Genomic DNA, 16,103 nt, shown 5'->3' with positions numbered 1-16,103 from the left:
TTCAGAGCTGCCAGCATGACTGCCAAGGCAGTCGCTCCCCGACCTGAAGCTACCGAAAGAGCCAGGCAAGCTGAAATATTTTGAAATGCATCATTTCTCTCCTAACCCAGAGAGCTAGCACAGCTGCTGCGGGCACACTGGAAGCAATACAGGCAGCAATGAGCAGGGCTGGGGGTGGTATCATCTCCATGGGGCCCAACCCTGCCAGGCTGCATAGCTAACTGCTGCCCAGTTTAGTGGCATAAAAGAAATGCACTTCACCTACTAGATAATTTTAAATAAGTCTGACAGAATAGAGCCATTTTCAATTTTCAGAACACTTCGCTCACCCTTTTTCCTTCCCCTTCGAGTGGTTCAGTTTGGAAACCATGAGGACTAGCGTTATTACTGCTGTACGGAACAGGGAGCAACTCTGAAATATTAGAGCGCTTCAGTGGCTTAAGAGTTTCAATCTTTTAAACTGCAATGCTTCTAAAAGTTAAAACAAACCAATAATTTTAAATCACTGCACTTTAGCTCTGCCCACAGAATTGATTTACATGTATTTAGTGTTAGTATTCTTTAATCTAGGAAAAACAGGTAACAGCAATAGTAATCTTTCATTTTACAGATACACAGTTTGCCTACTCTTGACCTCTCAAAGAAATCAAATCAAATGACTTTCATATCAGAACAGACTGATTTAGATGTTATGGCTGTAGATGTGCACAAAAAAAGTGAAATAGCTGATTGCTCTTTGGTGTTTGCTGTTCTTCAACAGCAAACAAGAACATCCAATGAGACATTAAAATATAAATCATAGAAGGTATTATGAATAACACACAGAACTGTTTCAAAGCTCCTAAACAACAAATTTACACTGTTGACTTAACCTGTAAAAATAGATAGTTTACCACAAAAATGAGAAAAGGACTGTAAGTTTCCTCAGCTACATGAGAAGATGATGTTCCATTATTCTTTCTTCGACTTCACAAGCAATAATAGAATCAAAAGAAATGTTTTAGAGAGAAGGAAAAAAAATTTAGTTTTTGGTATTTCTCTCCTGTTAGAATTTCTCCTTCGGCTTTACCAAGGTTCCAAGACAACAACACGGTTTCTAACTATACCTTTTCCAAGCCACCTCCTATGTTTACATTTCATACTGTTAAGTTAATTAAATTTTGAGCATTTAATTCTTAATTAACTTCTCCAAAACAACACCTAAAATATGACCTAATTATACTGCTGGTTTTGCTATTGTATTTACTTGATCTTTGCTAATAAATACATTATTATATAAAAACTGTACTTATTTTTATCATATCTGCTTAACCCTTTTGTTTGTAATCAAAAAGTTTGTGGCTGTTATCTGCCTTGGAATAGGATCCTGCAGAGATTTGTACCTTGGAAATGTCATGCATTTGAAACATTAAAGTACTTGAAAGATGCCTTTGTACTGAGAAACAATGTTTTATAACCAAAAGTTAGGAACCTTTTTCTTTTGAATACAAAGACTAGCCTTTACGCTTCCCTTAAAAAAAAAAGTATAAAAATTTCAAAATGGAAAAATATCTAAAATAAAAATATCCAAAACTCACCCAGTCAATGGAAGAAGAAGCCCTAGAAGTTCAACATTAGACTCAGATTTTGGCTGATATAAGTCAAGGCTACTGCATCTCAAACCTCCAGCCCCAAACCGCCCATTCCTGGCTACCCCTTTTTTTGGTAATCGACCAGTTGGCGAGCCGGTGCAAGGAACTAGAAAACTAAACCTAAAACACAGCTTTCTTCTGTGGCTACAGTGGTTCCCCAAACACACAGATCACATTGAGGCAAAGGTATTAATTTCCAGTGGTCGGTTCTTCAGTCAAGAATCACCCTTACAAGAGGTAAGCGGCAGTTACCGACAAAGAAAACGCATCAGCCGACTCTCGGTTTAGTCACCTGGCAGACGTCAGAGCGAATCCCGGTTTTCCAGAAGCCCTGGCTGCTCAGCTCCACAGTCACCTCACGTCTCATCGTGTTCTTCTGCCGGATCTTCTGCAGCGCTTCCTAGACAGGGAGAGAACAGGGCGCCGTGAGGAACCTGCTACAACTAAGCGGTGTTAAACCACACAGGAGGGTGCTCACAATATCTGTTCAAGGTTCACTTTTGGGGAACAGTTAAGACTAGCTCAAATCTTTTCACCGCCAGTCACAAGACCGTGGTGGATGTTTAGTATGGCACTGACAGCAGGGGATTTTGGTAGACACAGAGGAGAGCAAAAGGTGACTAATTACAGTTTCTGTTGCAAATGACAAAACAAGTCAATCCTACTTGTACCTCCAGTATGATACGTATGCAAGTAAGTTAAGATCCTTACTATGAAAGCTCCCTCCTTACCCCTATGTGCAAAACAGCCTCTTCATTCAAGTCTGTCTCTGTGAGTATTTCTGGTTTGAAGCATTCAGCAGGAATAAGGAATTCAACAGACAAAATAAAATAAAGCCTTTATAATGTGATCCCAGCTACTTGGTAATAGGTCCTGTTCACCACTGTCAGTGCCCCCAGTCTGCAAAAGGAGTCAGCATTCACCAGTTCTGGAGCCTACATCACAAAATCTACTCATATTATTCCAAATAAAATATTAAAATATTTAAAGGTCTGTTTTGCCTTGATCACAGGAAGTTTCATGTTTTGCACACAGCTTACTAGTCTCTATAAATTATGGCAAGGACATTAAGGACATTAAGCTCCTCTACCTAAGCATTTTTAAAAATTATTTTCTATTAAAAAAAAAAAAAAGAAAGAAAAAGAGAGAGAGAGTGTGAAAGGAAAACAGCTAAAATAAGTCACCTACAGATCAGACCTCCTGGCCTGATTTTAGGTTTCAATACTGCAAAGCTCTGGAGTAGCAAGCTCCCCCACACCTCATGCAACAACAGTAAAGACTCCCTCAGCATTTTTCCTTCTTCAGAAAAAGAAACTTTCCAAAGCTACAGCCTGCCTTCTCTCTCCCTCTCCTTTTCACTATAGGGCACGTGTTAAAAGCAGTCTGTTCTCAGCTCCCAAACCGAAGCCTGTGAGCAACACTGGGCAGCACTGGGCTCTGTTTTCTTTTCTGCTAGGACTCCCAGGATGGTGTCAAGAGAGATCTATCCAGATGTAGATTCATCAGACCTATTTCTAGGCACTCTACCGAAGTGTCTAAGGTAGGACGCTAGCTAGCCCAGGCTCCTTTTATATTCAATGAAGGCGGATAAACTGCTTCAAAAAACGTATCTCTTCACTGACTTCAAAGTGAGCCTTAGGGTATCAGGTTCCCAATTTATGCACCTCCTGTAAGTGCTCAGAGTTAGGTTAGAGGAATAAAGCCTTGAGACATGACTCTGTTGCAGATATCATATGATCACATAGGAACGAATGACCGATGGCAGAGGGAACAGAGATGTTTATGACACTGCACCCCTTATGCATTGTCCAAAACTTGCATTTGGAGACTGTGCCATCGGGTGTTTTCTGAGACAGGTGCTCGTGTTTGCTAGACCTGCCTGTAGTTGCAGGTTAACTGGCTCAGGAACACTCCAGTATTACTCATAAAGTATAATTCATAATCGTGAAAAGCCCACGTGCCAGTCAGGTGCACCCTATAGCTCCTGCTAAGTTACTGACACCTCCAGTGTCACAGTGCATAGGTCATCCTTACATAAAGCTTTTACTTCAGTCCTATACATCTCTCTGATGGCAGGCAATTAGTTGAGAAACCCATCATCCTAGATAATACAGTCTAGGAACAAAAGTCAGAGCACTACAGTAAGTGATAAATACCAAAGGAACATTTTATTTTTTGCAAAAAAACCCAATACCCTCCTACACCCAATCCACTACAATTTTACAAATAAGTCATCCATTAGCCACTAATGAAGAGATGTTCATAACAACGGCCTTCCTTTCAACTTGATCTCTGACCGTGGAAAGCTGTAGCAAAGATATAAAAATACTCCTTTAGGGACAAAATCAATTTCTCCTTAAAATAAATGGTGGCACAGGTAAGTTTCAGCACTGTGGTTCTTCCCATTTACAAGGAAGAAAACTGACAGGTTCGGACTTATTTAATACTGGCATAAATAAATTGCTAATTAAGCCCCTTGCTCAGGCAACAGCACACTATGCTTTACAGTAATAATAAAATCAGGCGAACTGTCAAATATATCGAACATCTACTGCAACCACAGCTACAGAACTAGCAAACTGGGGAAAACTCAAAAAAGCACCAGGCTTTGCAATAAATAAATAAATACAACACCACTTCATTAAATTTATTCTGTACTAATGAAGCTCCTTCCTCCTCTATTTATCCTTTACATAAGTTGTCCAATTAAGAGTGCCTGGTAGACATGCTACCAGACAAATGCAAAGTTTCAGTCCAAGATGTTAGAAGATGGATATCTTAGAGCAGGTTGTGTTAGTCTCTATTTAGGTGACTATTTCCTAATTTTAATTTCCTATTGGTTGAGCATCTGCACTTGGGAATTGCTTACTGCTCATCACTTTGGGGAAAAAAGAATGACAGACCAATTTTAACAAACACCTCACTTCTCATTAAAGAGTACTAAAAATAAAAGCTACCAGATGATATCAACTGTTTTTAAAAAATCTTTTTCTAGCAAAACTCCCAAACTTCACCTTACATATATTTAAGAGTTATGTTGTTTCTGTCTATCACTCAAAGATCTTAAAGAATTTCCCTAAGACTGCCTAATAAATCACAGTTTAAAAGCATGCACAAGTGTGGCAGGTTTTTTTTTCTCAAAAGAGAAATGTTTAAAATTATGAGCCACTTAAAAGAATTGTCTGAAATGAAAAGTTCTTGTCTATGCTAATTCCTGGAACCATTAATGGCAATGGCTATAAAGAAGTCATGGTCCTACAATGATCATTTCTATAACTGGGTAAAAAAAAAACCTTGTGGTAATGTGAGAGTGGAGAAAAGCAAAAAAATTCTGTTCACTAACAGGCAAGGATAAAAATAAAATCAGTGTAACAGCTTGAAAAGAAAATCTTTTGTGAAGGATTTCAATTGTTTCCATAAAAAGGGCAGTCATAAAACTTTATTCTATTCTGAATTATTGTGCTCAATTAATTGTTTATAGGAAAGCTCACTGTACCTCTCTTTGCGATAATTTCTGTTTATCAGCTTGTTTGACTTTGGGACTGTTGGCCAGCAGGTGACGCAGCTTCACGTAACTCTTCCAAAGCTTTTGGTATCTGAAGGACAATAAGAGAAAATATTTTCATGAATACAACAAAAACCTCTTGCAGCTTGGCCGCATGAGCATCTCAGCTGCCAATAATGTATTTACATGCACACAGATGTTCTACAGGCATCTTTTCGCACCACAGAAATCTCAAAGCATTTTCCAAGAGAGGTCGCAGTGTCGCTGCAGCTGCCCCAGAGGTGTGGGCACAGCAGCAGAGAGGAGGTGCGAGGCTGCGATGGCAGAGTTCAGAGCAGACCCCAGGTCTTCCAGGCACCCACCTGCCCTTGCCAACAGGTCACCCCCACGCACTGAAAACACTTGGCCGCAGTGCAACACAGCTCAGTTCAGACATTGAAAAAAGTCTGAGAAAAGCACTTTTTCAAGCTTCTCCAAGAAGTTCACCTATCACTCATTGAACAGAAATGGTAACTTTTCCAAGCAGCGTCTGTCCTACATTGGCTGAAACATTTCAGTGAAGCACAAGGAGAAAAGCTCTATAAGCCAGATGCACTGTACAGTCATTCTGTGAACAGAGAAATAACAAAGTTTGAATCCCTATGGATTCGTGCTGAATGCAGTCTGCAAGTAAAGCTTTTGTGGCAGTTAGGGTATATGCAAGGCTTCTGTTTTTCCTCTTGCTGTAACTGTCTACCTATTTCATACTTTGGGGGTGTCTAATTGCATGTGACCTGAAATGACTGAACTTTCCCCTCACTGGAAGTCCCTCTGTGATGCAACACCCACTTTCACAAAACTTCTAAGCCCTTACTCCATTCGTAGCCCACCATTGCATTTGGCTCCAATTGACTAATAGGTTCAAGAGTTGTTACGGGAGGACTGATCAAGAGAGTCACGGCATGAACCTTGGTCCCTCAGGAAACAAGAGAATCATCTCTGCACAGCTTTTCAAGAAAACCCACAAAAAAACAGACTTCTAATGGGAAGCAGGGAATTTGGGGGTGGAGGGAAGAAGTATTTTATTTTCTTTTATATTTACATTATAAAGAGATACTCCTTAGCACCATCTTAGAACAGTGGTTTTAGTGTGAAGTTGCCACATTAGTGACAACCCATTAAATGGAGCAGCAGCTATTTCATTATTTCATAATCTTTCCAGGACCCCACATTCTCACACACACATGCACGCACGCACACAAACACACATGTCTTTTCTTATTGGCATTTTCTCACAGCTATTTCTGCACATCATTCTTGAACGTGTACTCTTTGTCTCTAGAGATTTTGGTGTCTTTTGAGTTTATAAACACATCTGAAATGGACAATCCATAGATTGCTGTTATGTCTGTTCTCTGCACTTCTGCAAGCTGCAGAATAGCTTTTTGTAGCACTTCCATTTCTGATGAATCCCCATCCAAAGAAGAAAAATGTGATAACCAGCAAATCAGCCAAGCAGAAAAACAGAAGCCATGAGGAAGTTTCAGCCCCAAAAAAGAGAAGCAGGGACTATGAAGTTCAATATAGATTTTGCTACTGGTACTAATATGGATGGAACCAATTCTGTTATTGCAGTGAAGACTGAAGAATGATAAACAGACAACAAAAACAAAAATAGTGTATTAGAACCTCATCAAGAAAAGAAACACTAGACAAATATCTTTTCTGGAAACTATGTATTTCACATATACATCAGAGTTAAGCCTGAGATTTATGATGGCACCACAGAGATCTTCCACAAAAACTACTCTGTTACTTCAATAAAAGAAGCACATCTAAATTCCCTATGCAGCTTTGGGGAAAAAAAAAAAATTATCAAAATTTTAAATAAAGTTAAAAATAAAAAATGTAAGAAGAATAATCTTTGCATTTTTATACGGCCTTATATGTAAAATACTACAACTTCACAAATATTAAGAAATTTAGCATCAAAACAGAGGTAGGGATGTATTTTCTTATATTCTTTTGTCTAATTATTCTTCCTTTGTGGATAAGAAAAATAAAGTCATGCCCAAAGTGAAAAAGAAAATGTACTGTTATTTGCATAAGCACTCACCTTTCCTATTTCCCAATCCTGTAACTTACCTGCCACTAACATGTAAATTTAAATTCACATACAAGCTTCTTCCCCATTCTTAACCTATCAAAGGTAATTCAGAGAGGCTGAAAGTGTGCAGAATTTAGTAAAATCAGTATCACTGAGTTTGAAGCCTTTCAGGCCAAGAAGGTGCAGTTTTCTCTAAATGAAAAAGAGAGCTCCTACATACATCCTTGACAACCACAGCGAGGTAAAAATTTGCTGATGATATAAAATTATTCAGGATAGTAAATTGAAAATTCACTGCAAAGAATTGTAGAACATTATAATAACACGTGAGTGACTGGACCACAAAACGGCAGATGAAATTCAACGTCATTAAATGACACTGGAGAAAAATGCAAGAGGAAAAAAACCACCCTTAATTATGCATGCACAGAGAGGGGATGTGTATTTCTGTTATCATTTAGAAAAGAGACCTCTGAATCATTGGGAGAGCTCCCTGAAAATATCAGAAATTATTAGGAAAAGGACTCATGAACAAAAACCCCCAACAATCTCTATTATGTCACTATATAAATCCATGGTGAAGCAGTATCTTCTCTTCTGCCTGAAATTCTGGTTCTCTCACCACTCCTTGCCTATGTTCCTCCCCATCCTCCCCATCTCTATAAGGACAGAAAAGGTATAGAGAAAAGTGTCAGTGATGGAACAGTTTCCAAGCAAGAGATAGTAAATGGACTTGGTCCCTCAAGTCATAAAAAGAAACAACTAAGAAGGATATGACAGAGGGCACAGAAGCATGAATGGCATGAAGAAAGCAAATAGGAAATGGCTATATTATTCATGATTAGATATAAGACCTGAAGAGCACCTAATAAAATGATCAAGTAGCAGCCCTGAAATAAATTAAAGTTCCTTTTCATATAATGCACAATAGTTATGGGGAAGTGATTATCTGCAATCTTCTGACTGTCAGTAGCATAAATAGGTTCAAACAGTGATTTGAGAAATTCAGGGAAGAAAGGTCCATTCATGGCAGTTAAATAAAATGACGTAATAAATCCTCTAGATCTGAAGTCCACATGCTACAGAGCTCTGGAGTCTGGGGAAGTGTTTTTTTTGCCTTACCTGTTATACCATTCTCCTCTTAAAAATCCATCGCTGGTCACTGAGAGAAACAACATGGAGCTAGAAGAATCTCTAGTTTGACCTAGAAGAGCTATTCTCAGGTAGAGAAATTTAATATTGTTTGTGTGTGCATATTCACTTCAGAAAACTGAAGTTTACAAAGGAAAATCCTGAATTTAACCAGTAAAAGAAATTATACCTCATATTCTCTAATTTACAAAAGCCACAAGCACTAAGCTTTTCATCAGACTCAATAAGCACATACACAAGCCCTGTGTAAGCCACAAATGACAACAGTAATGAGTTTCCGAACAAAAGATTGAAGGAAAAGCATCTTACTGAGGATCTCCAGCATAACTGAGTTGAGCAGGTCGTATCCCAAAGTGGACAATAATGGGGAAAGTAATTACATCAGGATTGAACTGCTCGCGGTCCAGTTGGTCAATACGAACTGAGCTGGGTTTCTAGGAGGAAAACAAAATTCACCTAATTAACAGCAGTTCCATGGAAAATGTATTGTCTCTAGCCCATACTGTCCAGAAACCAAGCAGCAGCAAAACTCCAAGCTTAATAAAATAAACATAAAACTTATCACTTATACTATATTAATATTTGGCAAATAGCAATGACTGGATCAAAGTTAATTGATCTGGCTTTCTCAGCAAAAAAAGTCAGTCTTTTTATTTTCATTTTACATGTCAGGAAATTTGTGGTTTGCTTTTTTCTGAGAACTTAAAGCAGCTTTCCCTTGATCAAACATCACACTGGAAATAAAATCAGGAGTAGCATTCTGGCACTCAAGCTCCCACATATCCGAGTGGTTCACTAGGATCAGGTTACCTCTCTAATTTTAGTTCTGTTCCCGATTTCCATCGTAAGTGAAGCCCTTATTAGACCCATTCAATCACACAGACTAAATGGCATTAAACCTGTTGTGCCACCTTAGAAAAGGCTCCTAGGCTGATGTGCATAAGGAAGAATACAGTCTTGTATAATGAGGAAGATTTTTGTTCTTTTTATACTTCAAAACAAAAGTTCTTTTTATAGTTAAAAGGACAGTGTAGAAGGAGGCAACTTTCACTTCACCTCTAAAAATGCAGAAAAGAGTAATTACACATCACTGCCGAAGACCTGCTGCTAGCAGAGTTCTTGTTTGCTTACTGAACATATTTAAAAACTCGGTTGAAGGTGCACAGTTTGTCTCCAAGCAAATATTTTCTCCATTACCTTGCAAGCTGCTTTGTTATGTACCTGCTTACTCCTCACCGTGCAATCAGCTGGATGAAGCCAATGTTTTCTGCTTCTCTAAAGTTTCAGAAAAAGGGCATTACTTTTGGTTACCTGCACCTCAAAACTGTCAATTCAGCATTGAAAATTTCTCAAAGATGAGTTTCAGAATTTCTTACAGAACCCTAAGAAATGGCTCTCACCATTCTTCTAACAAAACAACACAAACCATGTCAAGAGCAAAGCTTTAATCCTTCAAATCACCTTTGTAGAACTGTTTACAGAAATAATTTTCTGCATGGATAAATGAAGCCAATTTTGGAAGGAAAGGTAAACCTCCTCAGGTGGCCAAACTACTCATCTACTGTTGAAAAACTTATCTAAAACTTTGACTTTTCAGATAGAGAAATATTTTCAAAGGGGAAAAAGGCTTATCAACTTCCCTTTTGACAGGGTGACAAAAGATAAAGTTTCATCTACCCAACTGATTAAAGAATAATCCAAGATTCAGTTTGCTCATGCAAGCTAGTGGAAAAAAAGAATAGTTTTTTCCACACAGTGCTTCCCATAAAAAAGGAATGGGACAGCAAATTCTAATAAAAAACATGGGGAGAATCTGCAGCAGACAGGATGTTGTTCTCTAAACCAGAACTTAAAGTCAGGAAAACTTAAGTTCATCTGTTTTCGTGGTTTTTGCACAAAGCCAAAACTTGAAGTTTTTATTATCTTCACAGAAGTCATTTGCTGTTTCTCCCATCCCTTAACATTAGAAATGAAGAAATTTTTACACCTGATTTAAAAAAAAAGAAAAAATACACACACACACACAAGCCTGCCTTGCTATGCAACAACAATCCCTCTGAGAACAAAGAAGGTAAAATCTGATTAACAGGATATAAAACAATCATTACCCTCCATATATTGATTACAATCAATATATTAAAGAAATACAACCAACATTTTTCTATTCAAATGCTCCACATTTTAGACACCTAAATAGAAGTAATCTGAACCTCAAAAGTGGGAAATGGAGAGGAGCCTTCAATACACCTAGCAAGGTCTGTGCGAAATGTGGGGGGGCTCAGCGTCACTTAAAACTAGACCCTTTTTGTTTATTTAGATGGCACTGCCTTTGTGTTTTGTCCTTCTGTTACGCAGCTCTTAACAAATGCTTAACAAGAAGCAGGACAAAAGATCTCCTTGTTAAAGATTTATCACAGTTGTTCATTCGCTGAAGGTTATGAGAGAGGTTCAACTATGCTATGCTTTAGTTTTTAGTACAGTGAAGACAAGCTTCATCTCTGTGGTGTTTCTGAAGGTTAAATGAGTAAATGAATGAAATTGAGCCTAGATAGCATCATACACAAACATACAGTATAAACTATGTACCAGCAGAGAGGATACAAACAAATTAAATGCTATTCTTTCAGATTTTTATCCCTCTCTTCTTTTAAAAGTGCTGTGAGAGATCATCTAACAAGCGCAAACTATCAGAATCTTGCTTTTAACATCTCACCCAGAACAAGGAAATTCTAATGGAGTGGAGGCCCAGTATCTTTGTTTCCTACTCCAAATCTCATCAGTCAAGGCTTTGCTCATAAAAGAAGGCACAGTGGGACTGCATGCGGATGTAGTACAAAAGTGTGTTAAAATATATGAATATACATGTGTGTGTGCCTGTATATATATGTGTGTGTGTATATATCTATCTATCTATATATGTACTAATAGAAAAAGCAGCAGCATTTTAGAAAGAGTGACATATTAAAAAAAGATTAAAATCTGTTAAACTTTAAATCTGTTCCAAAACAAAGTTTCAGAGAACTAACAGAATACCATGAACATATTAAACTATTTTAAATAATGTTGAACTATTGTTAGTTGTTTAAGTAAATGAGATTTATATGCCTATTTTTTCCTTTCTCCATTCTGTATATGTACACCTCACGTTTTAAAATAATGCAATACATATAGAAAAACTGGATCTGTTCTCAGAAGGAATTATTTTTGAAGTGGTATTGCGGAGGAAAGCAGCAAAATAAAATTTAGTGTTTTACTTCATTGTGTCAAGTAGATAAATTGAATTGAAGAGCTGTCATCTTATAGAACAGTTTCACACTGTCTCTATAATAGAACTGTTTCATCTTATAACATGTGGTAAAATGCACAGAAAATACTTTCATACTCTATTTCTCACTTACTTTTATACTCAACAAAACATGCTGCAATCAACTGAAAAAATCCATAGACTATAAAAAAAAAAAAATCATTACAACCTTCTTGAGAGAAAAAACATCCTCTAAGGACGGCATTATAACATGACCATTTTTCAAAGTGCTGCAAATTTCTTTTACGCTTATATATTTTTATATCCACACACATCTCTAAAAATTTTGTATTGTAGAATGCTAAGTTTGGTAAAAATCACATAAAATCCCACAATTAACACTAGCAGTCACAAACTGCATTGCTTTGTGCATAAAGACATTTACAGGCCTTTCAGTCACGTAAAAAAGGAGCATATATGCTAAGATATACAAAAATAACAAAAAAGACCACGTTTTTAGTGGCAGAAATCAGCATAGCTTCAGCAAAACCAGTAAAGCTATGTCAGTGTATATCATCTGGATGCTGATAACCGGTACACTACCTTGTGCCTTGTATGGGACTCCATGGAGGCCATAAGGAACGTTAAGCTAGGCAGTTAAGACTGTCTAACAATTTCTGTTATGAAACTCTGATTTAACACTCAGTTTTAACCACCTCAAGGAAAGTTTTCCATACTGAGAGTTCCCATGTATTGGTGTTCCCAGAGATAGGTTTATTTTCCCTTTTGGTGCAGAAAGCTTCATCCAGAAGGAAAATACTTAGAATGAAATCAAGGAAAAAAAAAAAATTAGCCTGGCAAGTTCTGATTAGCTTATAAAGTAATTTACTAAATGTAATGCTGCCGTAGTTAAAAACAAGGGCTTGAAAAATATATCTAGGCAGTTACCCTGGCTGCAATTTGGAGACAGGTTTTTCAGTGAGCAAACTATATTTCCCTTTAGGAATGATTCTAAGTTACAGATCTGCAGGAGAGTTGAGAGATTGTGCAATGAGCAAGGAAGGAAAATGAAGTCAGAAAGAAAAGTCTTACAACTGAGAAAGCTGGATGGCAGTCTATAATATGAAGTCCAAAATATGCCTCTACTACCGAGATGCCATCTTTGTGATCCTGACCAAATCACATAAACAAAACCCTGCAGTTCTTAGTGGATACCATTTATTCTTGTGCTCATTTCTAGAGTGTGACATTCAGAAAAATTGATTAAATTTGCATAAATACTGGAGTGGAAAGGAGCTGTGTTCTAAGAACATATGCTTTAAAATACTAACTGTTCCAAAAATAATAAGGCCATACGGGTTTCAAGTTTGGCACTGAAAATTAATGAATGCATTTATTAATGCACATGAAATTCTTTGGTATGAGTGAGAGCAGCACAGGAACAAGTGAAAAAACACATAGGCAGAAAAGATCTTTTACTTATTCAGGGCAGAATCTGGGTAGAGCAGATTAAATAGAGCTGGGGTTCAAAAGAGGAAGATGAAAGAAAAGTGAAAATAATTACTAATTCTCTGAACCTGCATCACAGAAAACAGAATGTGATCATGCAGATAAAGACTGTCACAAAAAAATACGAAAGCAGAGGGGCAAACTAAGGTTTCACATAATTAAAATATAGCTATTCCGTTTCATGTGGACATTGAAACAGTGCTCATCTGAAAACCTTTCCTTCAGTAAGGCAGCAGAAGGTGCAAATCTTGCCAAGGTTGGAACCAGTCAATTCACTTTCCCTATTGCAAACTGCAACTGTCATTGGTCATCTTTTCCACTTACAATTCAGCCCATAGGAGACTCTCTGAAACAAGACATGCATGGGTCATTGGACTGTTCATAAATCAGAATTATTTGCTCTACCATGCCAGGGCTGGTAACGATCATCCCTTTGCATTCCTCTGCGTATTTCTGCCATTCCAGTTCTTCCCACTGAAGCATGTTGGCAATCTCCTCTTCAGGCACCAGAGCTTTATTGCATCGTAACAAATAGAGAAGAATCTGATGCATTGACAGGACTTCTTTCCCTCCATCTTAAAAAAAAAAAGAAGAAGAAAAAAAAATAAAATCACATTTCAGATATTTGCTCCTAAAGTATTAGCAAAAGAGAAAATAAGCAAAACAAATAAAATATTCAGATGAGCGAAATAAAATGCAAAATGCTTAAGCGACTTGACAAATAAAAAGGCAAATGTTTTACTGATGAATAGTGCACACGCATAAACACTTCTTTGATAAACTGGAAGCAATAATGGTAATGGTAGCAAAAATAACAGTTTCATCATACTGCAAAGCTGAAGTTTCCAACTTGCCTGAATAATTTTAAAACGAGCAGGCAGAACAATAAGTTACACTGTCCGTTATGTCTTCCTTTTCACACTTTTATCACTCCTTTTACAAGAATAGTTAAAAAGCCTTTTAGGCATTTATGTGGCTTTTTTAAGGAACACTCAAAAATTTTACGGGACACTTCTGGGTGAATGCAGTAAGTTATCTCTGCATTTTAAACTCATTTGTAGTGCTTATACGCTGTACCTGCAGCAACGAAGACTAAAGAGTCTCATGCCCTCTTCTGTCACTAAATCAAGGAAGCACATATGAAGACTGCTAAATACTTCTGAGACCCCAGGAAACATGCACAGCAAAGGCTGCTTGTTGTGAAGGAAAACGGTATAATAAACACCCTACTAGCTCCAGGCAGCCAGTTACAGATTCAAAGACGAATACAGCAAAGATGAATGAGTGATGGTCTTGACAGACCACCACTCAGAAGACACTGACTACTCAAATTCAGTATGTCAGCTCATATGAGACAGACATGCTACTATGGCACTTTAATTTTGACACAAACCTCTCAGACGTCCTCCTTAAGTAAAAGGGACTTAATCCATAGACATTGGAGGCATCTTCAAGATTCATGTCCACAGAAGCACAAACATTGATTTCCCTTCCCTAGGGAGCAGAAGCAATCTGGTCCTGCCACTGAGTATACTCTCCCTATCACTACACACACAAAAAAGAATCGAGAAAAAAAACATAGGTAAAGCCTAAAAACGATACTGGGGAAGAATACACAACACAGGGAATGTGGTATTAGGCACATATAAAAAGCCTCTTTGAACTGCTGCATCACAGCAGCGCTGCTTAAGATGATCTCCTCTGCAACGTACATGAAGGGATATGCACTTCTCCTACTCTATTTGGGATTACAGCACTACAGTATAGAAAAGATGAAGAGGAACGATATAAGTTGGTCTAGCAACCACTTAGAACAATTAGCGTGATTTAAATTCCAAGGGGGAAATCTAAAACAAGGAAAATATATTCCAAACAAGAATTGAGAGAGAAAATACTTCTGAAAATCTATAGAGGCAGAGAGCGAGCCATACTGGTCACTTGAAGAGCAAAACAGTTTTTAAAATTGGAAAGTTAATCTTAGAATTAAAGAGACACTCAAGTTTAGAAGATTTTTGTTGGCACTTTTGCCAACTACTAGTTTATATCGTTCAGCAAGAGAGAGTCCATGTCCAGCAACCAATAAAAAAGTACGTGTAAAGTTACTTACTCAAGACTGCCAGGAGAGGACAGGTTGCTATAGACAGTTGTGCTAAACAGTAGTTCAGAGACCTGACCTTGCCTGGGTCAAAACACACTGCATCTGTGAAATCCAACGGTTTTCTCTAGTCTCTTACGCTCCAATATATTGATCATCATAAAAAGCCAAGGAGGGGGAGGAGGGAAGGAGGGAAACAATAAGGCAACTATTCTGTGTGCTCTGTATCTTTGGTACTCAGCAAACCTGATACAATTAGCTCAAAGCTCAGAGCTACCCCAATGTCCGCGCCTGTAAGTAACCCACACAGAAATTCTGACATCACGAAGCTGGGTTTCTTTAGACTATGTGAGAAAAATAAGAAAGAAAAGTAGAGGGGATGGGAAATCAGGAATTCATTTCCATCTTTAAGGAGGCACTTGATGGATGTGTGGGATTCTGTTGCACTAATATATCTTCTTCGAAAAAAATACAGATAAATAATCTTCTGTAAACATACCTGAAGGAAATAGATTTCCACTCTCTGGAAATTAATAATCTCTATGGACATCTCAGAAAATAAATTATCTAAACCGCAAACTTCATTTAAAAAGTATTTATCATAAAGATGCTAAAGAGAACATGGAGAAACAACAAGAAAAAGCCATTTTTGCTAAGAGCTAGAGGGCTGGGAACCTCAAATAGGAAGCACATAGGAGTACAAGGACAGAGACTTATCTCCCCCATCAATAAGCAATCCAACAGTGCAGAAAGAGCTGACTTCTAAACTAAAAAAAAACAAATCAGAACATAAAAACCCCAAACCAACCGGAAAACACCCTCAAGCTACACAATCCACACAGGTCAAACTTGTTTTCATTTTGTGACGAGGTCAAGTTAAT

The 16,103-nt window shown here is 37.7% G+C and overlaps 1 protein-coding gene across 5 annotated transcripts in view; it reads right to left on the bottom strand.

Moving 5' to 3' along the window:
- The window catches only part of DROSHA (drosha ribonuclease III), a 70,458-nt gene that overhangs the window by 30,857 nt on the left and 23,498 nt on the right, over positions 1 to 16,103 (bottom strand). For all 5 annotated transcript variants that reach the window (XM_067290976.1, XM_067290975.1, XM_067290974.1 and 2 more), the window contains exons 13-16: positions 13,533 to 13,702; positions 8,684 to 8,808; positions 5,128 to 5,227; positions 1,924 to 2,031 (exon numbers count right to left, since the gene is read on the bottom strand). In XM_067290976.1, the coding sequence (XP_067147077.1) occupies positions 1,924 to 2,031; positions 5,128 to 5,227; positions 8,684 to 8,808; positions 13,533 to 13,702 (503 nt within the window). The remainder of the gene's footprint in view (positions 1 to 1,923; positions 2,032 to 5,127; positions 5,228 to 8,683; positions 8,809 to 13,532; positions 13,703 to 16,103) is intronic.

This window comes from Apteryx mantelli, chromosome 2 (assembly GCF_036417845.1).
Source record: "Apteryx mantelli isolate bAptMan1 chromosome 2, bAptMan1.hap1, whole genome shotgun sequence".
Taxonomy (NCBI): Eukaryota; Metazoa; Chordata; class Aves; order Apterygiformes; family Apterygidae; genus Apteryx; species Apteryx mantelli.
The sequence above is the reverse complement of the archived record's forward strand: the minus strand, read 5'-3'. Positions and strand labels throughout refer to the sequence as shown.